We start from the raw sequence: 26,694 nt of genomic DNA, 5'->3' as shown, positions 1-26,694 counted from the left end.
GGGGACCTTGAGCCCGCAGCATCCAGGTGAGCTCTCTTGAGCTGCTCCAGCAACTAAGGAGGCCAGAGGGACATACATGCCTCCTGGAGCCGAGAGCTCTGCTCCAAGAGCTGAGCAGCAATTCCTGCTGTCATGTGCAGCTCAGGGACAGCCAGGAGCCAGGGTGAGCTATTAAAATACAATTTATTGGTACAAATCAGACATCGTGAAACAAACTTGGTCTAGAAAGAGCTTTCATGTTCTGCACAGATGGATTGGAAATGAACTGTCCCGTGACGGAAGCAATTGGCAATGGTGGCAGACAGACCGGGTGGACAGGTGTAGTGTGAGCAGGGCAGGGGAGGGACTGTTCTGGGACTGGAGTCCTGCCCGTGAGGGCTCCTGACAGCCAGCTAAAAGTCCTCAAAGAGAAGCAGGGCGCAGTGAGAGATGTCTGTCCTGTGCAGGTGGGGCCCCAAGTGCAGGGGTTCCCCCAGGGGCGTTCAGGACTTGGGGAAAACAGAGATCCGGGTGAGGGCAGGGGGAGGAGGGAAGAGGACTGTCACCTGTGTTGGGGCCCCTCCGATGGCTGGAAACTGTCTTTCGTTCAGATGATGTTGCCTTGGGCTAGAGAGTTACCCAGCAGGGCCTCACCTTGTGCATCTCTCAGCTGCTTAAGTCAACGGCTCTTCTGGCCATCAGACCTGTGTGTGCTCCAGCCCCTGCTGCTCCCAGGGCAAAGACTGGCTGTGTCCTGGGCCCTGGCTGTGCCCTGGACTTTGGATCTCCAGCCCTGCAAGCGTTGGGTCAGGGTTTTAAGGGAAGCACCCATAACGGCTGGGTTTTGCACTCACTTCCCGAAGACAGACACCAATGGCTGCTCTGGACATGCAACACATCCCACTGGATCTCAGGGACAGAGCAATGGTCACTGCCCCAGTACGTAGGGTCAGGCTTGACTAAACCAGGCTTGGTCTGCGTACATTTTCCATGTCTACTGGGACAGAAATACAGGCATGCAGCTCAGTACATTCACACAGCCAGACAAGACAAAGTGACAATGTGTACAGAGATGGATGGTCCCTAAGGGGACATGGGAATGGGTAAACTCAAGGCAGATTTGCTTAAATCTGGTCATATGGACCCCCAACAGCATCTGCTGCCAGCACAGCTCTGCAGGATGAGATGGGAGAAATGCCCCCCCCGCCCCCCCCAGCCCATCCCTATCACTTTTCAGTCTCTTGCTCCTTAAATCCTTTCCCTGCGCTCTGGTGAGCCACTATCCCAGCAGCCCCGCAAAGTCCTGAGTGGTCCGTACATGGAGCTGTGTGCTGCGGATGGACCTGGCAGCTGAAATAATGCGAGTGATTGCCAGGGCCTTGGGCAGAGCCATCCATGCCCAGTGCTGGTCACTATTTCAGGTCGTTGTTGATAACCACACTGTCATGCATGTCACAGTAAGTTGTCATCTTCTTCCTCTTGCCAAAGGTGGAGAAGCTGTTCTTGTTCTCCCGGCCCAGGAAGAGGGGCCCGTCTTTGCTGGAAAGCAGAGTTGGGGTGCCGGGGATGTAGACATTGTGCTGATAATCCAGGGCTGGGATGTGCCCTGGGTACAAGGGGCTGTACTGGGCTGTCCAGGTGCTGTTGGTGCCTGCCGAAGCCTTCTGAAACTCTGGAGGAAAAGTGAGTGTGAGACTGGCTCAGGGGAGGTCACATCCATAGCTCAGTGGGACAGTGACATCCATGTGTCACCATCCTCACTTCTGGGGCCTGGATACCTCTTCCACGCCACAAAACTCTACCACTGCTAGGAGCCGGGATGTGTGCCCCCTCTGCATCTCCACCAAGCGACATGAGGGTCTGGTCTTCCCAGCCCCAGTGCCCCAATACTAACCAGAGACAGGGGTCACCAGCGTGCACATCCTCTCCTGCTCATTCTGGAGGGCTTTGCGGATTTCCCCCATGTCCTCCAGGCTCTGGGAGCTAAAGAGAAGAGACCGATTTAAAGCTGTGTCAGAGATAACCTCCCTGTCCCCACATCCCCCTTCCACCCACTCCCTCTGTTCCTGCAGTGCTGGGTTTGGTACCTCTTCAGAGCAGGTTGCTGCTTGCGTGGAGGCAGCCAGTCCATGTTGGGCTGCTTGATCTGGAAAACACAGGGAAGGGCAAAGCTGGTTATTAGGACCCTCTGTTAATCAGCCCAGCCCTGCCAGCACAAGGCTTCAGTAGCCAGGGATGCAGGACCCCATCTCCTCTTTCCCATGCCCTTTGTGGAGAAGCAAGCAGCACATTCCCATTTTAGGGAAACTGAGGCAGGGTTGAACCAGCATGTTCCCTTCTGGACCTTCCCCACCCTCCTGAGACATTGGGGTTGTCTGGGGCTTGCTCTTCATCTCTGGGACTTTAATTGCCAATGTTTGTCCCCCCAGGGAGAGAGAGGGGCTTTTCCTATTTCTGTTAATTTTAAGAAGCCTTTTTTGCAGGTGCAATGGTAACTTAGCCCAGGTCCCAGGCACCAAGGGGTGAGAGGTGCGGAAATTGGCTGCACACCCAATGTCCCAGGGGGGTTGCAAACAACTAGGGGAAAATCCCATTAACGTATTAGAGAAGTGAGTCCAGCGGTGCAAGGAGACGCGTGGGGAGAGTCTCTTGGCAGCGAGTCTTGGGCTCTCCTTGGAAGGGCTGTTTTACTAAAAGTCAAACATAAGTGGATTAGACTCCTCGTCACTCTCCGTCCTTGTAATCGTGTTTCAGAGAGTCTTTCATTGGGAAAATTAGACGTTCCTCATTTCAATACCTAACAAATGTTGACATCAAAATCCTGCCCCGAAGACCCCACTCCCTCAATGCCGGCACAGCCTGGTGCGGCACAGTAGCCAGGCCTGGGTCCCAGAACTGGGAGCATGAGCCATGCTGGCGGGGCTGGACCAGCCCCGGGACACTGCGGACCACCACCAGCACAGGGGAAGCGGGGCGGTAGCGATGCTCTCCCAGCGTGAATTGTTCACCCACACGAAGCAGATGCCACCCCCATCATCCCACCCCTGCCCGCGGCACTGGAGCATCTCCGTTGCCTCTAATGGATGCAAAAGGCGGCGGGAAGGGATTTCCTCTCGTCTCAGCCGAGCCTGACACTCCCCTGGTAATTAGACCCGCCGGGAAGCTCAGTGGAGAGTTTCCCGCTGCTTGACGGCTCCTGATTCCTGCGCTGATCAAAGGCACCGGTTATTCTCTGGGAAAAGCCGTGCCTGGTTTCTCCCACAGCAGAGGCTGAGGGAGGGGGCTGGGGGGACCCACAGAGCGCCGGTAAGCAGCGCCAGGCATGGCATTACCTGCTTGGATACATGGAGATGCTGGCCTGGCCGGGATTGCTTCCCAGGGTCCTTCTCATTGTTCCGGGGTGGGCTGCAGGGTTTGAGGAACATGAAGTCGCACTGGGCAGACTCAGGACCGAGGCAGACCTTGTAGCAGTAGCCCGGAGGGCCACTCCCGGGCACGTCGAGGCAGGTGGCAGCCGTGGTCCCTGCGGGAGGCTGCACCGTCAGGTTGGATGTCTTCAGGCCATCAGGAGACTGTCTGGACCAGGGGCAGCAGTGGCAGCGGGGCGGTGGGCAGCCATCACCTTGGCGGGAGCGGCGCTCTCCGTGGCACCGAATGGCTGTGAGGATGAGGATGGCGAGGAGGAAGGTGAAGGAGATGGAGCCCAGGGAGACAAGGAGGTAGAGGGTGAGTGGGGAGGATGAGGAGGCCTCTGGGGGGAGGCTGAACTCGCTGAAGTCGGAGAGAGTCTGAGGCATGGTCTCCACCACTGAAAGCAGGAGGGACACGGTGGCAGAGAGGGCTGGCTGCCCACCATCCCGCACCTGCACCACCAGCTGCTGCCGGGTTGCATCCTGCTCCAGAAAGGAGCGGAGGGTGCGCAGCTCGCCCGTGTCTGGTGCCACGCTGAAGAGGGTGAAGTCAGTGGCCTGGAGGAGCTGGTAGGAGAGGCGGGAGTTCAGCCCCGCGTCTGCATCCACCGCCGACACAGTGCCCACAAGGTAGCCAGGCCCGGCTGATCGCGGCACCAGCTCGGTGGCCACGGAGCCGTTGCGCGGCATGGGGGAAACAATGACTGGAGCGTTGTCATTCTGGTCCAGCACAAAGATGTGGACGGTGACGTTGGCGCTGAGCGGGGGGAAGCCCGCGTCCTGTGCTTGCACCTGGATCTGGAAGCTGCGGATCTGCTCATAATCGAGGGAGCGCAGGGCATACATGTGCCCGCTGTCCGAGTTGATAGACACGTAGGTGCCCACAGGCATGCCATGGATGTGCCCATCAGCGATGGAGTAGGACAGGTAGGCGTTTTGTTGGCAGTCAGGGTCCAATGCGCTGACGGAGCAGATGGAGGCACCTGGCGCGTTGTTCTCCATCACGTAGACGCTGTAGGAGGGCTGGAGGAAGCGTGGGGCATTGTCGTTCACGTCCGACACCGGGACGGTGAGGGTGCTGCGGGTCAGCAGGGCGGGGGAGCCCATATCCCGTGCTGTGATGCTTATGTTGTACTCGGGCACAACCTCCCGATCCAGCGCCTGCGTGGTGACCAGTGTGTAGTAGTTGCGGAAGGAGGAGCGGAGCTCAAAGGGTACATCGGGGCCGACCTCGCAGCTCACACGCCCGTTGTCCCCAGAGTCCCGGTCCAAAACGCTGATGACAGCGATGATGGTGCCTGGTGGGGCATCCTCCAGCACGGGCGTGGACACAGAGGTGAGGGTCACCTCTGGCGCATTGTCATTTACATCGAGGAGGTGCACAAGCACTCGGCAGTGCACGGCCACAGCCGAGGGTCCACGGTCCTTGGCTTGCACGTAGAGCTCGTGGAGGCTTGCCCGCTCGTAGTCCAGAGGGCCCTTCAGCAGCACCTGCCCACTCCGGGGCTCTACTTGGAAGAGCTCCCGGACACGCGGTGGTGCGTGCCCACTGAAGGAGTACTCGATCTCCCCGTTGGGGCCCTCATCCAGGTCAGTGGCATTGAGCTGGATGACCAGGGTGCCGGCAGGGGCATCCTCAGGAAGGCTCACGCCGTACGAGGGCTGGTCAAAGGCAGGCACGTTGTCGTTTGCGTCCAGCACCGTGACGAGGATGTGAGCTGTGCCTGAGCGCTCGGGGACACCGCCATCAAGAGCAGTGAGCAGCACCCGGTGCACGCCTTGCTGCTCGCGGTCGAGGGCGCACTCCAGCACCAGCTCTGCAAACTTGCTGGCGTCACTGCGCGTCTGCACTTCAAGTGAAAAGAAACCGTTGGGGCTGAGCCGGTAGGTGTGCACCGAGTTGGTACCCACGTCAGGATCCTGGGCACTCTCGAGAGGGAAGCGGGCACCGAGCACGGCGGACTCAGCCACCTCCAGCACATACTCTTGCCAGGGGAAGGTGGGCGCGTGGTCATTGATGTCCAGCACCTCCACCTCAACGCGGTAGAGCTCCAGCGGGCTCTCGATGAGGAGCTGCAGGTGGAGCAGGCATGTCCCCCTGGCCTCGCAGACCTCCTCCCGGTCAATCCGCTCGTTCACAAAGAGGATCCCGTTCTCCAGGTTCACCTCCAGGTGCTGCCTGGCCCCAGCCCGCGACACGATGCGGAACCGCCGCGCTGACAGGGTGGACACGTCCAACCCCAGGTCCTCGCCCAGGTTGGCCACGAAGGCTCCGTGCTCCAGCTCCTCCGGCACGGCGTAGCGCAGCTGCCCACCCGCCGGGCGCGGTGCCGGAGGCCCGGCCAGCAGGAGGAAGAGGAGGGAGCGGAGGAAGAGCTGCCCCCGCCCGGAGCCTGCCCCGGCCCCCATGGCCCCGCAGCCCTCCGGGGACGCGGGGTCCCACCCGCACCGCCGCGTCCCCCCTCGCCTTTGCTCACCCCTTGCACTTCCAAAGAGTTTCGGGCTCCCGGGGGCGGCGGGGGAGGGCCCTGCCCGGAGCTGGGGGGCCGAGCCGCGGCCACCGGCAGCCGCTTAACCCTGTCGCTGCTGGCCCCGGGGAGGGGATGCAATCCGGACCACGGTGCCACACCAGAATCAGTCTACCGGAGCCGGACGCACCTGGGGAGAGGGCTAGCCCCGGGGACGTCCCGTTAACGGCGGTGGGAGCTCCAGCGAGACCGATCGCTGCCCGGTATTACCCCGCAGATGCTGCGCTCGTCCCCGCGGTAGATTAAGAGGAGCCCGGATCGCGGCGGCTGCCAAATCCCCCGGCCGCGTCCCCCGCCGTGCCGGTCCTAACCTTTACCAGATGGTTAAGCCCCTCCAGACTTGATTACATTTCCCTGCACACCGTTTTCCTTGTAATGCGGAGTTTTTAATTACCGGAGCAAGGGGGATTACAGCCCTGGATAAAGCTGAGCCCATCAGCGCGGAGGCACAGAGAGACCCCTCCCCCGACCCCCCCCCACTTCCCTGCCTGCTCCCACCCCCGACACCCCGCCTGCCCACAGCCCCGCGCCCCTAATCCCGGTCCCCCACCGGGCACCCCAGTGCCAGCCCCCTCGGGCTCTCGGGGCACGATGCCGCCGGAGACCCGAAGACCTGCCCCCCGCCCCCGGCGGCTCCCCCCGCGGGCACAAACTTTCCGCCCCCCGCGAAAGGCGAGGGGGAGACGGGCGCGGACCGAGCCTCGGGTCCCCCACCGGTCCCCGGAGGGCGACAGACGGAGCCCTCCTGCGACCCCCACTCCTCGCCTTCCCCCCCCCCCGGTACCGATCACAGTCCCTCCGCTGGCCGATCCGTTCTCCCCGCAGACCGGTCTCCAGCCGCCGCCGCGCCCGGGCAGCTCCGCCCGTCGCCTCCCACCGGCTCCGGCCCCGGGGACGCTCGGTAACGGGACGGGACGGCCGCCCCCCCCGCCCCGCCGCTGCTCAGGGCGCGGATAATCCCCTAACGATCTAGTTAAGGGCTCGGCGGGGCTCGGAGCGGCTTTAGCCGTGCAGTGATATTTCACCGCCTTTGTCTCTGCCTCTCGGTTCCCGGTGGGAAGGGAACCGCCGGCCCCAACCGACCTACCCGCTCCCCACGGGGACCCGCGTGGGAGGCAGGATCCAGGGGCGACCGGAGGAAGCAGGAGGCGGCGGGGCAGGAGGGGTTTGCCGGGCTGGGGAAAGGGGATTTGGTCCCTGGGAGCGCAGCGCGACCCACGCGGGACGTGCCGCACTCGTGGGGCCGCCCGTTAGGGAGAGGCGCGGGCAAGGGCGGGGTGGCGCCGCGGGGCGAGCAGGTGGAAGGAGCGGCCGCGGCTGGGTCACGCGTGGGCTCGGGCCGCTCACGGGTGGAATCGGGACGGCTCCCGGTAAGTGAAGCCCAGGCTGCATCGGAAGCACCGATCACGGTCGGCCCGTCCCCCGCACCATCTCCCACGCCACGGCCACCCCTGGTGGCGTCGTTGTCACCCCCCCCGCCCTGATCTGTTTCTTTCTCATCCCACAATCCCCCCCCGCCCCGATCCCCGACCTGTCCCCCCTCCCCGCCCTGCATCACCGCCCAGCCCTGCCCGGGGCTGGGACCTCGGAGAGGGGGTGATTGGGATAGGGCTGCGCCGGGAGCCCCCCGAGGGCTGCTCAGGCCAGAGGGGGATTTTGGGGAGGGGGGACACGACACTGGACACAGAGATTTTTGGGAGTCTCGTTTCCCTCCCCCCAGTCCTTCCCTGCCTCCGACCGAGTGCGTTCCGAGAAATCCTCGGAGCGGCTCTCGCCCTTTTGTTTGATTCAGATTAAAATATTCATTCCCCCCCGCCCCCAGGTGCAACCTGCTACCGGCAGGATCCGGCCCGCCCCGGCCCCCTGCCCGGTCCTGCCCTTGCCGGCTCTGCCCGGCGGTGCCCCCCCGCAGCCCGCCATCGCCGCTTCCTTGGGGGGGGATCCGTGTCCCCCCCGCCTTGCTTCCCTCCCGAAAGGGAGGTCACGGGATAGTCCCATCCTGTTCCTTTTCCTCACCTCCCCAAACCTTGGGGTCTCTTCCTGCCCCCCTCCCCAGCCCCCCCGATTCCAGGGGACCAAGGTCAAAAGTGGGGGGCTTGAGAGGGGGCACTGGCTTGTTCCGAGGATCCCTTTCCTGAAGGAAATGGCACAGGCTGGGGGTGGCTGGGGGTGCTGCAGAGGGATGGGGGATCCAAAAAAGAGCCTTGTTTGGGGGGGCATAGCAGGGGAGGGTGAACAGCAGGATGGGGGAGACGGCATGGGGACAGTCCGGCACCCCAGCTAACACCCCACTTCACGTCCTGTAGATTTTAAGTCCCCTGTTGTGATGCAGGGGAGTGTTCGCTGCCAGCCCTGTTCTCTCAGGTTAAGGAATCAGGACGCAGCTAGAAGCTTGTTTTTGGAAGACGCTGGAAGCTAGAAGAAGCGGGGGGGGGTGTCTCTCTGAGATGTCTTGGCACAGGCGGGCGGGTGACCGGTTGCCGCAGGTCAGCACTGATGTGCCTTGGCAAGGCCAGCCGGAGAGATCAGGGTGGGATGTAGCAGGAGATGCCGCAGGTTGAGCTGCCTTGGAAAAGCCACGCAGAGAGCAAAGGGTTGGGGGACCGTCACGCAGCTGCCTGCAGGCACCAAACCTTGCCCAGCCACCACCGCCACTCCATTTTCCTGCCTGCTGCATTCTGGGGCAGCAGAAGGGTCTGCAAGAAAAGCTCTCCCTGCCAGACCACACATCCCTTCCCCCAGCTCCCCAAGGCGCCCGTCTGCCCAGCCGTGCATTTGGGTTCGCTGCTCCTTTCTTGCTCGAAGCTAGAGCAGTTATAGTTCGCAGTGCCCAAGAGGGGAAGCACGGTGGGAAGGGGGGGTCTCCTGACTGAAGATGAGAGCAGCCCTGGTCCCGCGGCTGGTAAGTCATTCCCGAGTTGCTTGTACAGGGTCAGGCGCTGGGGGCTCGGTCTTTGAAGCCACAAAGCTCTGTGCAGCAGGATGCTCTGATCAGTGCTCCTTCACCTCCGAAGCTTTGGCTCCCTGCTTTCCCTCAGGAGGAAAACCCAGTGCCCTGAAGGGAATGGTGGCCATCTCGGTGTGTTTATCAGGGCTGGTGGGGCACTCTGCCTGCCCTCGGCTGCTGGGATGCAAAACATGAAACATGCCCAGTCTCCGTTCAGAGGCGCACAGGGACAGAATGAGAAGCTAAGGGCACGAGCTGGAAAAGGGAAATTCTCATTAGGTATTAGGGAAAAAATCTTCACCGAGAGGGTGGTAAAACACTGGCACAGGGACCAGGCTGGGGCAGGAATTGCCATCCTTGGAGATCCTCCTGAGCAAGCTGATCTACCAGCCCTGCTCTGAGCAAGGATGAACCAGGGACCTCCAGAGGTTCCGACTGATCAAAACTATTGTGTGATTCGGAAAGCCCCCCCTGTAGCAACCCTCCCTGAGCAGAGGTCACCAAGGCGAGGGTGCCGAGAGAGCCTTGGTTTCCAGGGAGCGCAGGTCCTGTGTTTGTCAAGGAGCCATTTCAAGGCAGATGCCTTGCCCAGCAGTGGGGAATGGAGCAATGAAGGATGTTGGGACTCCATTCCCACTGGAAGTCTTAGTCCATGGGCTCTGTCCTGCAAGGTGCTTGAGTTGCTCAGCACCCTCGTATTCCCTGGCAGGGGTGCAGGTAGACCTTTTGCACCAGGCAGGTTTAGACCCAGGGTGTGCCTGTAAAGTTTTCCTGAAGTTCCAGGTGGTTTGTAGGTGAGAAGAAGTTGTAGCTGATTTGGCCAACTCAAGGGCCACTACTGGTAGAGTAAACTGGATTCTCTTGGTCAGCGACACATAGCAACACATCCCCCGACACCTCCTGCTATGATAGATGGAAGCTGAGACACAGGCCCAGCTCTGCGTGGACCCTCTGTAGCCATTATCCGCTTTTGAGCATTTTCAGGAGATGGGGGTCAGTCCCGCTCAGCTTCTGGGTGAGCCAGTTCTGGCTCCCTGTAGGACACAGACTCCACGGGCAGCTCAGGAAGCCAACGTCTCCACTCCTGCTTCAGAGGGAGGGATGTTCTTGCAAGCCCAAGCCTGCAAAGGGAGCTGCTTTCACAGCTGGCGTCTCATTCCTCTTGAAGTAAGAGACCTCGGACCCAAATCAGAAGAAGGGCTGGGTCCCCATTATCCTGAGAGCTGGGACTTGTACTGCTCTGGGCACCTTCTTAGAGGCCCCCCTCCTAAAATGTCCTGTGGGAATGTCTCCTCTTCCCTGGGAAGGGCTGAGAAGCAAGGGGGGTCAGTGACCAGGAAAGTAAGGGTGGCCATCGGTGTGATGCTTCCATGGGGGAAGAGCAGAGGCTTTGGGAGAGAGGAGGTAACAGCTCTCTTCTGCCAGGCACTAGCGTGACTGATCTTGGAATACTGTGCACAGCGCCTGCGTCTGAAGTTTTGAAAGATTAAAAAACTGATTTAAGGCTTGGAAAAATATCTTACAGGGAGAAGCATAAGTGAAACTGCCTGAACGCTACGCAAAAAAAAGCCAGAGGAGGTTTGACAGCAGGACCAGGGAGGTGTCACAAGGAGGAAAAGCTGGGGACAACTTGGCAGTTAAAGGCATGCAGACCCATGGCTTGAGCCAGGCAGCTTCATGCACTGGACAGTGAGAGGGGCTCGAGCTGTCAGAACTGTTGATGGTGTCTATGTCTCCTGGTGTCTGCAATCCATGTGGAACAGAAAATGTGGGTTCATTAAGCCCAATTTCCCGAGTGTATCTTGATGAAATGGGAAGACTGGCACTGGGGAGAGGGGTTCCAATTGACCTCACCTCCTCCAGCAGAGAAACCACTGCAGCTCTCCCCTCCACGTGGGTGATCCCTCAAGAAATTTGACCTGCTCTTTCCTATGAGAAGAAGGTCCTGTAGCCACAAGGAAGTATCTTGTCAGGTCCCAAAGGGCTCCAGGAAAGGGGCCATAACCCTAACATAGCCCAAACATAACCCTAACAGCTTCCCTTGGCAGGACTCCATGATCCTGTGCTTAGATCCTGAAATCTCTGCTGTCCTGTCCTGTCCTGTCCTGTCCTCTCCTCTCCTCTCCTCTCCTCTCCTCTCCTCTTGCAATGTGCTAAATAGCAGCTGGAAATGTTGGAGTTGGGAACCCAACGAGGAGGCCAAGGGATGGGAGTTGGGGTGGATGTTCCCTTGTCCTCTCCCACACTCATCTCCTTGCATCAACTCCCAAACAACAAATGGGTGCCTGCATTTCACTTTGAAGTCCCACATCCCTGGGCTAGGTTGGTGGTTTCAGGAGGGAACGGTAGAAAAAGGCACATTCTCCTTTGTCCCCATTTCTGGTTTTTAGCCATCTGCTTCTATGGAGCCATCCTGGATCTCTGGGGATGCGTCTCTGGAGAAGAAATTCCAATTCTTCCAGTCCTGGACAGATATGGAGATGTTCCCTGCTTCCCTGTCCCCCTTTCACTTCATTTCTCTGTCCCCATTCCCAGGATAGGGACCACCTCTACCACCCCACCCTCCCTGGGGGCTGCGTGGCCCCCTGATTCACCCCCCAACATCCCCTCTGCTCCTGGGAGCTTTGCAGATCCTCCAGGTCTCCCTTTTCTCCCCCACCAGCCCTACTTCTTTCCTCTCTGTCTGGGAGATCAGTCATCGAGGGTGTCGACACGCACGCACCCGACTCCCCCGGGAGGATGGGGAGCGTGAAGCTGGGGGTGGTTCTGCTGCGAGAAGGCAAAGCTGCCATCAGCAGGCGCTTTGATCTACAGACAATTACAGACGGGTGTAGGACCTCGCTCCGCTCAGCCAATAAATAATGGAATTTGTGCGTTGACACAGACAGATTTCCCCCAAACTGTCAGAGAAGGGGAGATGGAGAGTGAGCGAACGGGAGCCTGAGCGGCTGGAGGGAAGGGGAGAGGAGCGGGCAGGGGAAGGGATGAGGAGGGTCTGTGGGAGAACAGGGAGAGGGGCAAGGGAGGAAAAAAAGAACAAGTTTGGGGGGGGCAACGCTGATGGAGGAAGCTGGGCAGGGAGGAGAAGGAGCCTGAGGAACACATATTTGTAGAGGGGAAGGAAAATCAAGACAGGAACTGTGGGTGGAAAGGGAGGGGGGGAGTGCTGCATACGCAGCAGGCTGGAAGCAGAGGGGAAAAAAATTTGAAGGTGGAAAAGAAAGAGAAGGAAGAACAAAAGCATGGCAGTGCCCCCGGGGCTCCCCGGCTGCCTGGCAGATCACACGCTCTCCGAGCAGGGACCATATTCCCGCAGCTCTCCGCAGAGCGGCCCTGACCCCCCCAGGCGCTCAGCGCCGCGAAGCCGGTGACGGGGAGGCACGCCTGAGTTGGTGAAATGGTGCCACTGGTGCGCAGCCAACAGCAGAAATTTGCTCTGAGATCACAAGTCCCCAAAAAACCTCCTGCGGACGCCCTGTCCCCACGCTCCCCCTGCTCCTCCCCATCACCCTCCCCATCTCCCCCTCTCCCTGATCCTTCTCCAGCCCGGAGCTGTTTGTTCTCTGGCTGATGATGGTTTTTTACTTTGCTCACAACAAAGAAATACCTCCCCTTTGCTCAGGAGCCCCACCACCGAGCCCAGCAGAAACCATCCTTCCTTCCAGCAGCCCTCCATCCCAACTTGGCTGCGGCAGCAGATCCGACGGGGATGGGGGGAGCCACAGGGGTTGTCTCCTCCCTCCCAGTTTGGAGCACTCAAGGGCACCCTTACTCCCCTCTTGGCCCCATTTGTGGCTTGACGCAGCTCAGCCCCAAGTATTGAGTGTGTGGAGAGAGCCCAACTTGCCGAGGTGTCCAGGCCAACCACCCCACTGTAGGTGTCCTCTGCTCCCCACGTGGCCCTTTTTGGAAAACGGGTGTCAAAGCTCCCTATCCAAGCTCCAGATGGGAAGCAAACACCTCCCAGCCCAGGGACCACCCCCCCAAGTCTCTACCTTCCCCTACCCCAGCCTCCCACCCCTTCCCGCTCCCTTCTGTGGAAACACCAGCTCCAGCCAGGGGTTGGACCTTTGCCCTGGCACAGATCAGGCTCTCCCCTGGGGACACCTTGTCCCACCAGCTGAGGAAAGCAGGACAGGTTTCAGGTTGGGCCAAGGGTTGACCGATTGGGGTGACACTTACTAAACAGAGTGTCCGTAGACCTGGGGGGGGACAGAAATACCGGCTCCAGGGTTGTGTGGGATGGTGCTGCAGCAGAAGGTCGGCTGATGGGGCATGGGAGACACAGGAGCCTCGCAGCCCGTGCCCAGCAGAGCAGGGGTTTGGGGGTACATCCTCCTGGCACCGCCGTGCTGGGTGAAAGAGAAGCAGGAGGGGGGCTTTCCGGGGGTATTGCCCATGGATGTTGTTTAGCTTAATGATGGCAAGCGGCAAGAACGGCAGCCTAACTGGGGCAGCAGTAGCTTACGGCCTGAGCAGTGGGATGACTGGAGCTCCTGCCAAGCTCTTAAACCTCTCTTTCGGGAGGGCGGGATGTAAAACTGGTGTAAATCGCTAAAAAGCTGCGTCTTTTTGCTAATAAAGTCACCAAAGCAGGTAATGATTCAACTGGCCAAGGCAGAGTAATGCATGGGGCCAGGCTGGGACCCCTTCTCCAGGATCACTTCCAGGTCCCTGATCCCAGTCATTTTACTGGGATGGTGGGAATCCTGGGCTGGATTTGGCTGCTGCTGCTCTAGTCCCAAGCAGGACCCGAAGAGAGTGACGGGAAGGTGGGACAGCAGGGGAGGGCAGGGTCGAGGGGGTGCACAACAGCCTTCCAGGTCTCTCTGAAGGAAGGAAAGGGGAAAAGCCGCTTCACGCTGTGGGTGTTGGTGCTCAGCCCCTCCACGAGGCTTCAGTCCTCCCTCCCAGGATGAGGCCAGGGAAGACGACAGCTGGGAGAGAAGAAGCGGTGGGGGCAAGACAGATTCGTGTTTTCTCTGGGGTCTGCGGTAATGCCCCAGTGCTTCCCCAACAGTGCCGTCAATATTTAATGGGGTGGAGCCATTGTAGTCCGGCTCAGGCTGACCACGGTCCCCAGCCTGGCTGGGACGGAGGGGGTGCAGGTAGGTCTGCTGAACTGGGAGATCGTCCCCCCAGGTTCTCCGAGCTGCGAGGAACTGCTCTGTGGCCAGCGCAGAGCCTTGCACCCTCTGCCCAGGCGCTGAGAACAAGCACCAAGCTGGCTCCAGGCACCTCAAAACACTTTCACGGTGAGACCAGGCAGGATACCCCAGGCTGGATGTGGGAACCATGAAAAACGTCCCTCCTTGCTCCACCAGCTCCCAGTTTTACCCCACGGAAGAGCTGCACCAAAAGGGGCCGCAGCTCTGGCGAGAGTGAAGTGGGAATCAGCAGGCACAGAGCACCCCGGCCCCGTTTGCTGGTGGGGGGAAGCAGGAAGGAGAGGCGCAGAGCCGGGGCCTCCCTCTCTCCAATTAAAACCCCAAGCCCTGACCCACACGGGCACATCCAGCGCCAGCAGCCTTACAATTCAGCTAACGAAGAGTCATGGAGAACCACTGCTCCAGCGTCGGGGGCAGTGAGCAAAGGGTTAACACCCCACAGCAGCACTAAGCAGCGGTGGGAGCAAAGGGTTAACGCGGGGGGTGCAGGGAACGTTATCTGTCTCTTCTCTAAATATTATTTCCTCCCATGAAACTCAGCTTTTCATCCTTGGCTAGAGGCAGCTCCCGCTGCTGGGAATCCAGCGAGAGCTTGTATCTGCTGCCGCAGACGCCGCTGCTCCCAGCAAGCCGCCGAGACAAAGAGCCGCGCTCCCCCGGCGAGAGCAGCCCCAGCGCTGGGACCAGGCAGCGGCAGCGCAGAGATGCTGGGGCTTCAGCCCGGAGGGTGCGGGTGGCCTCGGGATGGGGCTTGGGTATCAGAGGCTTTTTACCAAAGAGGAATCTCGTTAATGGAAGTCCTCTCGCTGTACCGCGGGGGGATTCCCTCCCCGTCTCCCAGGACGGAGAGCGGCAGGCAGAGGCACTGGGAAAGGTTGGGCCAGGCTCCAGCCCAGCGACTGGAGGCTGCACAACCCCGGCCATCTCCCCGGGAAGTTTTTTTGGGGGCTGCCCATTTCACACCTCGCCCCTCGGGTGTGCCAGGATGGACAAGGATGCTCCGTAGGGAAACACAGGCAGCAGCCACTGGCTCCAAGGTCACAGCCTGGGAAAGAGGGGGGCATAGGGCAGCCCCTGCCCCTTCCCCAGAAGCGCAAACCAAATTCCGGTCTGGTTGCCTGCAGAGCTGGTGGCTGGGATAAAATGGCTGCTGCTAAATCTTCTCTGAAACATCCTAAACTTTTAATGCGTATGAAACCACGGCAGCGTCCCTTTTGCGCCCTGGAGGGCACAAAGGCACAAGCGTCTCCTCCCTCCCATTCAGCCGGAGCCACGTGCCGCAGTCTGAACAGCGCTAGGTACGTGGCTGGAATGAAAGTCGCCTTCCCAGCCCGTGTGCTCGGAGCGCGTTTGCCGAAGTCAAAGGATTGCCGAGTTAAAAGGGTCAAACCTCCAAGGACAGTTGTATCTGACTGGCTATATATCATTTCAATAGCATCTTCAAGGGGGATTATAATCTGAACTGAAGCGGAAAGACCCAAGGCAATGAAGCTGTCAGCAGTCTAAGATTAAGGAATTAAAACAGCAGCAAAGCATTACAGGATTTGTTCTCGATGTATTAGGAAGAGCCGGCTAAACACACTGCAGCTCTCCTGAGGTCGGAAATTTCATACGAGTACAGAGAAGGGCAGGAGCAAGGATCTCATCAATATACATAAAAAGAGCGAGGAGAGCGAGACAGAGCTACGAAAACCCAGCCATGTAAAATATAAATCCTAACTGTAGATGGAAATGAGTCACACAAGGTTTGACTGAAGTAAATAAAAGCAGAAATGAAGTGGATTTAGGAGAGGGCAGAGGTGAAAAGACACTGATAGCCAGCAGACAGGCAAAAAATGGCCCTTAATATACCAAGGCTGGTAAAATCTGGAACGCAGCCCAGCCTGCTCTTGGATCGCCTGACGGCAACGCAGGTCCCCAGCCCTGTCCTCCCTTCCCCTTCCCCCTCCCATGTTCCTACACCCATCGCTGGACGGCAACTGCCTGCACAGGGCAGCGGAGCCCAGAGGGAGGGGGGCACAGGCCGTGCCTTTGCCTCTGTCGAGGTCCCCCGAAGGCCACCACCAGCTCTGCGCAGCTTGGGAGGTATCAGCAGCTCTTCTCGGTGGGGGGCAGAAGCTCTCAAAACAAAGAAGGAATCAAACTCCCACCAAGGGACCCATTAAAACGATCCATTTATTTCTGGCAAATTGCACACACCTTTCTTTCATTCGCTCTATCCTAGATCAGTCACGGGGAGGAATTTTTCCCCTGCCTTAAAGATATCAAAGTTATGGGACGAAACACAGAGAAAAGCAGGGAAGTGTCCCTTGCAGATAAAACACACAGGCAAGTTTTGGCGACCCAGACTCCACGCAGCCACCAGCTCTGCTCAGCACAAGCCATAAAGATGCAGGTTGTACCGTGCAACACCGCTCGCTGCGGCACATTTCCTTCAGTTACATGATCCAAACAGAAACTGAATCACTCCCTGCGTCTCAAACACACAGCCCGGTTGAAAACTAGAACAACTAGGGCCCGGAACAACGATGCCTGGTTGACAACTAGATTAATCCTGAACCAGGCCATCTGTAGAGAACTGTTGCACTTTATTGACACAGAAACGTACCCAGCAGAACACTTCCCTGCACACACAAGGCCACAGAGCAGTGACGAGCTGCTAGATCTAGGACACAGAAGGAGATGGGAAGCTAACGACAGGCGGAGCTTGTTCTGCAGCACAGGTAGAGCATGGAATCGCTTTTCAACTCCTCCAGCCAACTTCTACTGGGAGATTTACATACAAGTCCTCAATCAAGTCTTTTAAGAGTTATCCAGAGTCCCCTGGGTAAAAACAATCTGTTTCAAGAAAGAGGAGAGTCCAGAGCTGCTCAGTGATTCTTTTTGGTTGAGCCGAAACCAGAGAAACCCATCACAGCTGCCATTTCGTCATCCTCTTCAAATGTCAAATCTTCCTCTGCCCGCCTTTTCTTCTCTCTCTGCTTCTCCTTCTTGTAGGCTTTGGCCTTCTCCTCCTGCAGCAACGGACAGAACAGCAAAATAATTTGAACCTCCTGAGCCGAGCAAGCTTTTGAGACACCGGGCACTGCACAGTGAACCCAAGTCCTACCGACAGCACCCAAGTTGTGTCTGGGGAATTAAAATAGCCAGCAGAAATCCTGGACTGCAGCCTCCCAGGAGGAGGTTTCCCACTGTCTCCAGACCACCCCACCTACCACCCCAAGAGCAGAGTCACACACAGGATGTAGCCAAAAAGAAGTGTTATGAAACTCTTCTGAACAAACATCAGAAGTTTTGCCTGGAATCAATGCTAGGGCAAGAAGAAGCTGTTTTTAAAGCGGGAGCCATTTCCCTCGTAGGATGCCCTGTTCCAGGACTGCGATGCTGAACGTTGCTGCCTGTTGGCTTTCAGCCTGGCAGAGCGACAGATGCTCGCTGGAACAGAAGCTGAAGCTCTGAGCAGCTTTGGGGGGTTTTGGCATCAAAGAGTTAGCGCTGCTCTAATCAAAGTGTTTAGCTCTGCAAGGATCACAAGCCCTGGAACAGCGCCAGGCTTCTACCGGGCGACACAGAAGCATGGCTTTGGCTCCCAACTTAGCAACTGCTCCTGCCATTCCCATCACCGTCCGCTGCGCCGCAGCTACTGAGGACAGCTGTGCCCTGGAGAAAGCGGCACCAAAAGTTGCTGCTGATTTCTTTGTTGCATTGACTGGCAGTAGCTTTTCAACCCACAGCACCCCCTGCGCTGCTGGGGCGCCTGTCTCCTACCTCCCCCAAACAGATCAGGCTCAGCACCAAAGCCTGGGCGAGAGCAGAGCACAGGGCTGCTCTGTGTGCACCCCAACAGAGCCCCCCCTGCGCTGAAGCAAAGCTCAGGGCTTGGGCAGGGAGACCCAAACGGGCAGCAATTTTTAACTTGATCTTCATGTCAGGGAGCTGACACCTAAGCCCAGGTTTGAGAGGAATCTGCTGTCTTTCACTGCCTCCACGCACGTCTCACAGCACAGCACGCCGCTCACAAAGCCTTTCCACACTCGGGGAGGCCACACAGAAGCAACGTGCCCCATGGAGAATGATCCCAGCAATCCTAAGAAGCATGGAAGATAAGGGACAAAGACACAGATCTGCTTATCAGAGCACAGAAGTTCAAACACAACTAATGGGAGACAAAAAACAGGTGCATTGTCAGCCTTGTGCAGCTCTCGGTGGAAACCTGAAGCATCGAAAGTTATCCTCACACAGGAAGAGGGGAAAAGGGCTTTCCAGGGACAGCAGCAGAAAACTTTTTAAAAAGCAAACAACAAAGAAACAAAACCCACTCAGAGCAGCAGACGAGAAGCCCATGCCACCAAGAACAAGGCTTCTGTGGAACAGGATTAGGAACCAGGGTTGATTTCCTCACAGAACATGTTTCTGGGGGGCTTTGCTTCATCAGTCGTTGCTCAGACTCACCTCCTCACGGAGTTCTTTCATCCTCTCCTCAAAGTCATAGTCCTTCTGCTTCTCCTCCATCTTCTTCTTGTTCACCTCAAAGCGTTTCTTTACCTGGTCCAGCGTGGAGCGCTCCACCCGCATGGACATGCCCAGATTTCTCTGGTCTAGAAAACAGGAGTGGAATCAACCGTGTTCAGCAATGCTCATAGCCTTTGACGGTCTGCACATAGTCCCCGATCCCAATTTAATACCTCAGCACAGCAGCCTCTCCTGCTTGTCACCTGTCCCCTCAAAGCAGCTTCCAGGCCAGACCACACTCACGCACAAGGCCGCGCGCCCTCAAGGCTCAGTGCTCCGACCTGACCCAGCCGCGCTGACTCGCGGGCCACCCACCACTCAACGCGCAGGGACAGCATTGTCCCGCGTGCTCCCGAGCGGCAGAGCCCCGCACGGCACTGCGCCACTGCCCAAGTAACCCGGAGCCAGCCCGGCGAGCGTGGCGCAGCAGTGCCGCCTCCCCCAGAGAGGCACTTTCTGTGCGCGCGCACACCCCGTGCAACGCTACGGGTTTGGGGCAGAGCGGCTGGAAAGCTGCCCGGAGGAAAAGGACCTGGGGGTGCTGGTTGACAGCGGCTGAACATGAGCCGGCAGTGTGCCCAGGTGGCCAAGAAGGCCAACGGCATCCTGGCCTGTATCAGAAATAGTGTGGCCAGCAGGAGCAGGGAGGTGATCGTGCCCCTGTACTGGGCACTGGTGAGGCTGCACCTCGAATACTGTGTTCAGTTTTGGGCCCCTCACTACAAGAAGGACATGGAGGTGCTGGAGCGTGTCCAGAGGAGGGCAACGAAGCTGGTGAAGGGCCTGGAGCACAAGTCTGATGGGGAGCGGCTGAGGGAACTGGGGGTGTTCAGCCTGGAGAAGAGGAGGCTGAGGGGAGACCTCATCGCGCTCTACAACTACCTGAAAGGAGGTTGTAGCGAGGTGGGTGTTGGTCTCTTCTGCCAAGTAACTAGTGATAGGACGAGAGGAAATGGCCTCAAGTTGCGCCAGGGGAGGTTTAGATTGGACATCAGGAGAAATTTCTTTACTGAAAGAGTGGTCAGGCCTTGGAACAGGCTGCCCAGGGCAGTGGTGGAGTCACCATCCCTGGAGGTATTTAAAAGTCATGGAGATGAGGCGCTTAGGGACATGGTGTAGTGGGCATGGTGTGTTGGGTTGACGGTTGGACTCGATGATCTTAGAGGTCTTTTCCAACCTGTATGATTCTATGGTTCTTTTCTGTCCTCATCTGGTCCCATGTTCCCACACAGATTGGGATTTCTTACGTCGGAGGGGATGGGCTTTAGGGGGACACCATAACCTAAACCAGGCAGTGACTACAATGATCCGTACATCACTTGTAACAAGGAGGAGGACGCAGTTCTATTCTTTTAAGGTTCCCTATTAGGATGCTCCCCATCATGTCCGTGTTCTGATGCTTCAGGAAATTTAATCTTGGAAAAAAAGGTTGGAGTGTTGAAAAAGGGGCCAGAATAAAACTGGCAAGCTGGCATTTCTCAGCTGTGGGAGAAGCTAAACAAGACATCAGTGGCTCTCAGTAAGAGTTCCTGCTTGCAGAGGACATTTCTAGCTAAAGCAGAGACATGAAATACTAAGCCAGGCCTCTGATTCAGTGGCTGCTTAGAGCAGATTCCCAAGTTTCTGCTCATGAGTAGGCCTAGGTTGAAGGGGCCACCCCCGGCAATGTCTCCAACCCGCACAGCCTGTTGACTCCAGCAGCCGGGCACAGGTCTGTCCCAGGGATGCAGCAGCACTTGGAAGCTCAAACTACACACCAGGAACCAGTAAGAGGGCTGCCAAGAACGAGCAGGTTTCAGCCAGATTTATGGATTGGATCAAAAGCTCCCAAACTTACTCTGTAAACCATATTGCACCGAAGAGCTATGCATCAGCCACTTTCCAAGCCCAGCTCAACCCTTCATCTCAGGCCCACGCACAAAGTCATGCCAGGATTTTTGGTTCCAGATTCTCCCTTATGGACTTATTGCTAATCTCCCAACATGACAAACAAAGCACTTCAGCGTCCTCCTCCCATTCATGTAAAAGCACAGGGCTTTAACACGTTGGGCCCTCAGGTCCTCTTCCGAACCCTCCATTTCTCAAAGGTTCAAGCAGCCAAGTGTGCAGGTCTGGATCGCATACATCACTGCCTTTTTCTAAAGGGGCCATTTGTTGACTTCCACGGGGAGCCAAAAATCACCTTCAGGAGCGGAACAACATGGCAAGAGTGTGTCAGGGCGTCCTGCTGCTGCTTTACTTTCTCCACTTTCCCCACTCACTGAACACGCCAAGGAGAAGCAATGCCCACATCGTGAAATGAGAGTCAGTTCAACAAGGGCACACTCCTCTTTTTCAAGCTAAATACAGGAAGGGAACAGACTGATAAACTGGGAATTCTTTTCTCTTGTCTTTATCTTGGCCTAAGTTAACTGCATCAGCAATGGAGAGAAGAACCAGAGATAGGTACGGGACAATAACAACACAACACTGCTGGACCCAAGTCCGGGCTCATCCCCCCCACTCCTGTCTCCGCTCATCCTCAAGCCTCCATCCTTGTAAACTCTGATCCTGCTCTGGAGCTCAGGGACCAGCTAGTTTTGAGCTTCATACTCAACTTCTACAGGGAGAAGCTTCCAATCCAAAAATGGGCTAGTCCCATACCTTTTACTTATCTAAGAATTTCTTTAACGTTTTGGTGCTGTAAAAAAGCCTCTCTCCAGGTTTTCAGAGGAGATTTGTTGACCCTGGGCTTCTCAGAGTGCAGACACTCAGAGTGGGGAAAATATGACCACCAAACCAGAGTAAACCAATCACCATTTCTTCTGGACTTATTCCATGAAAATGGTCCAGCACCCTGGAAGGTGCCAGGAGATAAAGGCAGCACCTCCACAGCTCTCATGAGCGAACACTGCCTACATCCTGATCCCCAAAGCACACTTTGATCCATGTGTAAGTGTTCAGCCCTCAGACACTGGTGGTGCACGAAGGGAACAGCCCAGAGCGTTGCAGCAGCCTCCAGCTCAACCAACTCTCCAACAAGGCAGAAAAATTATCCTTACGTTTTTTGCCATTGATGTGATCCAAGAAGTTAATGGAGTCTTTCACCACGCAGTCGCATACGTTACAGTAATACCTGGCAGGAGAGAGAGAAAACGTTAACGCCAAAGCATGAGACAAACCTCGTCTCACAGAAGAACTATTCGAGATAATCTAAAATGTGGAATCTGCATGTCACTTGGGATACGGCTCCTTTCTCCAGGGCAAGGGGGAAGCTACTTCCATTACAGAGAGCCCCAGCGAAAAGAAACGTGCAAAGGCACACCCCAGATTGACAGAGCTGCCCGGGTTAACGCTGGAGGTACCAACCCTTACGCCGACACCACGCTGACAGAAACCAAGGCACGAACTGATCCGTAACTACGTCACTCATGGCATCTTCCCCTCCCAGTCACACCCAACAGGGTGGGATGGACTCTGCGACACCGCAGGGCTCGGCTGCCCTCCTCCAGGGCAGGGCCGGCCCGGCAGCCCAGGTTTCCGGACCGTCGCCTGCTGAAGGCTCCCACCTGGCTGCCAGGTGAGTCCTCCCATCCCTATCGCCTCACAGGAGCAACTCCCCGATTTATGCAGCCGTGCTTTCTGCACACCTTAACAGCTGTTGCAAAAACCCAGCCAGGGCCTGCGCTTCCGTCCCTGGATGCTGTTCAGGGCTGCGCATCTCCCTGGCCCTGCTGGCTATTAGGTTACGACACTGAAACACCAACAGGCTTACTCATGAGGTGGCACAAACTCAATGCATTCTTTTCAAGCTCTTGACGGCTTAGGGAGAGCTAAGAATCCTTTCAGCCTTTGGCCGAACACGATCCACACAAACAGTGGCCAAACACCATTCCAAAGGACAGGTATCTGGATGTTTCCCCCATTCCCAGTGCGCAGATATCCAAATCCGAAACTCAAATCAAGAGCGGATAGGGTCTCTCCTGGCTAACAAAACCCAAGGGGGCAGCAGAGATCTGCCTCAGTTGTTTCCAGAGGTGGGCAAAGCAACACTGATATCAAGTAATAACGTGCAAAGGGGCTCAGCCTGCTGCATCTCTTCCATACATTACCCCGAAAGACCCAGTTCAGGTGTAGCACAGCGCAGCACCACCGCACCAGGCTCAAAACACAGGAGGAAATCACCGCCCGGGGCACCGTAAGGGCTCACTGCTGTGTCACAGCCCCCGTCTCGCCAGCACAACTCTGAGCCTCCAACAAAAAGACCACGACCCACCCTCCCATCTCTGACTGAGGGGTAGTTTTGGTGATGACGATGGTTTTCCCCAGCTTCGATTCCAGGTCCACTTTGTAGTCTCGGTGCCGCAGAAGTTCCCTTTTGACAGGCTGAGCTGGTTTGCCTAAAACATAAGCAAAGAATCAAAGTGTTTATCAGAAAAGGTCAAGCTCGACACACTGGATTTAACACTGCCCTTGATGAAGAGGGGCTACCGGGAACCTGGGAACTACTTGATTCATGCAGAAATTGCACCGTTTTTTTTTCAATCAGTAAAGGATATAAATTCCTCCTCACTATTTCCTGGTTCCTATTAGAACCAGGTAGATCTGTGAGGTATTTCCAGCTCTGACGTGGGTCATACTCTGAGATCTTATTTCCAGGGGCTGATCGTTCCTCTCCCTCCCCAAAGAACAGGCAGACAGAGGCAAAGGTTCTCAGTAATTACTTCTGTCAAAAAAATATATTCAGTGGAAGCACAGGAAAAAGGATCAGAGCAAGCCAGCCTTGAATTGCTGCTATCTCCCTCTGGGATTTCACTTCTAGCTGCTCTCTCCCTCTCAAACTCAAAGGGTTTGGGTGACTCACTGCCAAATGAGCAAAGCTTGCCTGGAGTCAGTACACTACGCACCATCTTTCTTTTCTCTCTCTTCTGTGAGCCGCTTCTCTGCAAGTTTCTCATATTCATCTTTGTCCCACTTTCGGCGGAAGTCCAAGTTCTTAGTCTGAGAAGGAAACAAAGTGTATTAACATTTATTATACAGTTTGACTAGCTCTGAGGGGAGACTGGGGAAAGAGGTGGAATCACTTGGCCTGTGAGGCCACAGCAGTAAATTAGGGGCACTATAGGGTTATATCCCCGTGTCCTCTGTTTTCGTACCTAGTAATTAAGGATGTAGCTTAAGAGAATAACACTCAGCATGCCTGTATCTACTTCTTCTAGAAGGATTTCAAAGCACCGAGAAAAGTAATGAGTTTATCTTAATAGCTCCTGAGATGATCATCCAGGCTTTTGCTTTGAGAAAGAGACACAAACGGGATTTAAATCCATTGATCTACGACCTTGGAAGCGCCACCTGACAAATGCAGCACAGTCGTTAGCAGGTTACCTCTTCCAAAAGTCAATTAAACCCAAGTTGCAAATATCAGATGAGGAAGCCGTGAAACACAACACGAGCTATAAAGGCTTTGATTAAAATGCAGGAGTACGGAAGGCTGTGTACACCTGCTCTCCAAGAGATCAGCAGCATGTCTATGCATTACAGGAATCAAAGCGCCGAGTTTGCTACGAAATCACAGGAACCAGTACGGGTTTTTCAAGTGAGACACGCGTACAAGCAAACCAGAAAAAGCTCTGAAACCCCACCGGTCAAGGCACGGCGTGGAGGTAGCAGGGAAGCGCCTGTACGGAACGCACGGTAAGCTGTGCTGCTCCTGCAGCTTCACGCCGCAGACGGGCAGGGAAGGGAAGAAACGCCTCCGAGGCAGACTGGCCCTTCGGCAGCTCCCCAGAGCACCCTGCGCTGGCAGCGACAGGGTAAGTTGCAGGAAGAGAAGCTGAATTCAGGTGAAGCCGGCACTGAAGAATACAAAGGATATTCTTTCCAGGGGGGATTTTCACCTAGTCACCAACACCGAGGGCAGAAGTGACTGGACAAGAATCCCTCTTCCTTCAGGTCTACTCTCGCCAGGCCAGCACAGCCTCTTCCCAGTGCCTGCCCCGTCTGCAGTTAAGGCCCCTGCACCTGGTTTCGGTCACGGCTTGTAACCCAGACACTTCTTTACTTTCTTGAGAAGATAACTCTCGTTTGGTTAGAAAGCTGCATTTCACACGGCAGTGAGAGGCTCTCGGTTTCATATTAGAAAAAGGACGGATGTATTTTAAAACACCTCCGGGAAAGAAGGACCCCTCCACACCCCACCGCCTTCTCCGTTCAGCCAAATCAAGAATCCAATCACAATCCAAAAGAAATAAATCCCATTTGAAGCTGTAGCAGCAGCACACTCATTTAACGTTTTCTCCTCTGGCAATCCTTCAAATGGAACGAACAACTACTGATAGGAATGAAAATGCCTTAGGTAGGCGTAGAAAAATTCTCATTTATTCCCAGAGCTTCTTAAGCACTTTAAGCATGTCATAACAGCTTTTATTAACCACCCCGAGCAACAGAAAAGAAAATATCACGGAGTGTAAATTAACGTTTGGGGGTATTTTCCAGAATCTAGACTCTCCTGCACATTATCACAAATCATAGCTGGTGGGAGCCCAGGGAGGAGGCGATTTACTCGCTGCTTCGCTCTCCTGTTGTAATAAAAGGGAAAGAGTCTTTCGCAGCTCTTTTACCAATCTCCCTCTCCCAGGCACGGGGAAAGAAATTAAACCCAAATGCGTAACAGAATCTTGGCTAGACATTATCCGAAGGAACTTTTCTTAACTGGTCTGGCGGAGGCAAGGGTGGCTGGAAGCCCTAAAATCTTTTTCTAAGAACTGCTTTGGATGACGGAAAGTATTTCCCAAATAAGTAACAACAATTAAAAACCAGAAGTGCCCCATAGCCTCCTGTTCCCTCCGGAGGTGGACACTGCCCAGTATCAGCACCAAAGCCTATAAAATAATACGGGAGACTCAAGTCTGGCTCGATCCAACACGAACGCAACCGCCAGCAGCTGAGAATAAAACACAGGCCCCACCTCACTCCCGGGCAGACATCCTGCTCCCTGACCCGCCTCAGCACTGCTCACTTCTCAGCAAGCGGCTTCAAGTGAAGGAAAGATCGGCCAAGAAAGCAGAAACGCACAGTCCCTGCGGTGCTGACAGCCGTCTGGGGTATTACTGGAGGTGTTTAAACCAGTCTGGCTCTCCAGCCACGTTACGCCCATGGCATCCACCTCACTCATCCGATCTTGGCATTCCTAACACCAAATCCTGCGAGATCCATACAGGCAGAAAAACCTCACTGCCACGGTACACAAACTGAGCAACACCAATAAAATAATCAAGTTACACGGGAGCCATCGCAGACTCCAGAATCGCAGTCACCGAAAGGGCGGTTTCTCCATGCAGGGCAGATGGCAGCAAGCAGCAGCTTCAGCAGGACAGTGTGACGGCCAGCCGGGAAACAGGCAACCCCTTCCCAGATCAGCCGAGAAGCAACGGGGCAGGACAAGAGCGGGAACGGAAGGAGGGACCTGCCTCCACCCCCCACCGCCCAGCCCCAGGAGGCCTCTGGGATGGGCTGGTCCCTCCCGGGGGGCTGAAGGCGGGTGGGCACCCCCCAACTCCGGGGGTTAGGGCAGGTTCGGATCTCCTCAAGCCGCCTGGCTGAAACAAGGGCTCCCACGGGGGAGGCCTGGCCCTAGGAGGGGAAGATCGGGGTGGTGTCCCCCCCTTCTAGCCCTGAAGGCATCGGGGCCTCTCAGGGGGTCCCAAATCTCCCACCGCCCACACACAGAGGGCACAGCGGTGCGAAAAGCAGGCGTGGGGCCTCCCCACGGGCCCCTGCCCACCGGGGCACCCCCGGCCCCGCCACGTCCGTCCCCGCCCCGAGGTGTCCCTCACCCCGCAGCCTGGCAGCAGGCCCCGAGCGAGGCCCAGCCGCGGCAGGGCGGCCCTTCCCTCCTCCTGCCCCTCCGGAGCGGCCCCAGCCGCCCCGGCCCTGCCCCCGGCACGGCCCAGGGCCTACCGCGCAAAAGAGAAAGCGACGGGCGCGGCCCCGCCGCCGCCAGCACCTACCCCGCTGCCCGACGCCATGTTGAGGGTGCGGGCGACAAGGGAACGGAAACTGTCGCGCGGTGGCGCCCGGGCCGCAAAGCGAGGCAGTCCGCCCGAGCACCAACGAGTGCCCGCCGCTCCGCCCTAGAGCGCCGCGAGGCAGCGGCGCCGGGCGGTCACGTG

General features: G+C 56.9%; 2 protein-coding genes across 2 annotated transcripts; both read right to left on the bottom strand.

Annotated features, from left to right (window-relative positions):
* Positions 1–1,391: 1,391 nt before the first annotated feature.
* On the bottom strand, positions 1,392–5,798 carry LOC142088483 (protocadherin-10-like). Its single transcript, XM_075163855.1, has 4 exons — positions 3,312–5,798; positions 2,067–2,125; positions 1,874–1,962; positions 1,392–1,651 (listed from the first exon to the last, which is right to left on the bottom strand). The coding sequence occupies exons 1-4, from the start codon at positions 5,796–5,798 to the stop codon at positions 1,392–1,394; spliced, it is 2,895 nt and encodes a 964-aa protein (XP_075019956.1).
* A 10,391-nt stretch (positions 5,799–16,189) lies between these two features.
* Positions 16,190–26,687, bottom strand: ZMAT2 (zinc finger matrin-type 2). Its single transcript, XM_075164002.1, has 6 exons — positions 26,533–26,687; positions 23,431–23,524; positions 22,800–22,923; positions 21,586–21,659; positions 18,485–18,630; positions 16,190–17,046 (listed from the first exon to the last, which is right to left on the bottom strand). Exons 1-6 carry the CDS (start codon positions 26,548–26,550, stop codon positions 16,903–16,905), a joined length of 600 nt encoding a protein of 199 aa, XP_075020103.1. The 5' UTR covers positions 26,551–26,687; the 3' UTR covers positions 16,190–16,902.
* Positions 26,688–26,694: the final 7 nt, after the last annotated feature.

This window comes from Calonectris borealis, chromosome 15 (genome assembly GCF_964195595.1).
Source record: "Calonectris borealis chromosome 15, bCalBor7.hap1.2, whole genome shotgun sequence".
NCBI lineage: Eukaryota > Metazoa > Chordata > Aves > Procellariiformes > Procellariidae > Calonectris > Calonectris borealis.
Note: the sequence above shows the minus strand (reverse complement) of the source record. Positions and strands in the feature narration are given on the sequence as shown.

Bases quoted from the DNA above. Each gene is read 5' to 3' on its own strand.
- LOC142088483 (XM_075163855.1), bottom strand. From the start codon at position 5,798: ATGGGGGCCGGGGCAGGCTCCGGGCGGGGGCAGCTCTTCCTCCGCTCC. The intron at 2,126-3,311 runs GTAATGCCATGC...TGTGTTTTCCAG, and splicing joins ATCTCCATGTATCCAAGCAG to ATCAAGCAGCCCAACATGGA. The intron at 1,963-2,066 runs GTACCAAACCCA...TCTTCTCTTTAG, and splicing joins CAGCAACCTGCTCTGAAGAG to CTCCCAGAGCCTGGAGGACA.
- ZMAT2 (XM_075164002.1), bottom strand. The intron at 18,631-21,585 runs GTAAGGATAATT...CCTGTTTTCTAG, and splicing joins TCACATCAATGGCAAAAAAC to ACCAGAGAAATCTGGGCATG. The intron at 17,047-18,484 runs GTGAGTCTGAGC...CCGTTGCTGCAG, and splicing joins TGAAAGAACTCCGTGAGGAG to GAGGAGAAGGCCAAAGCCTA.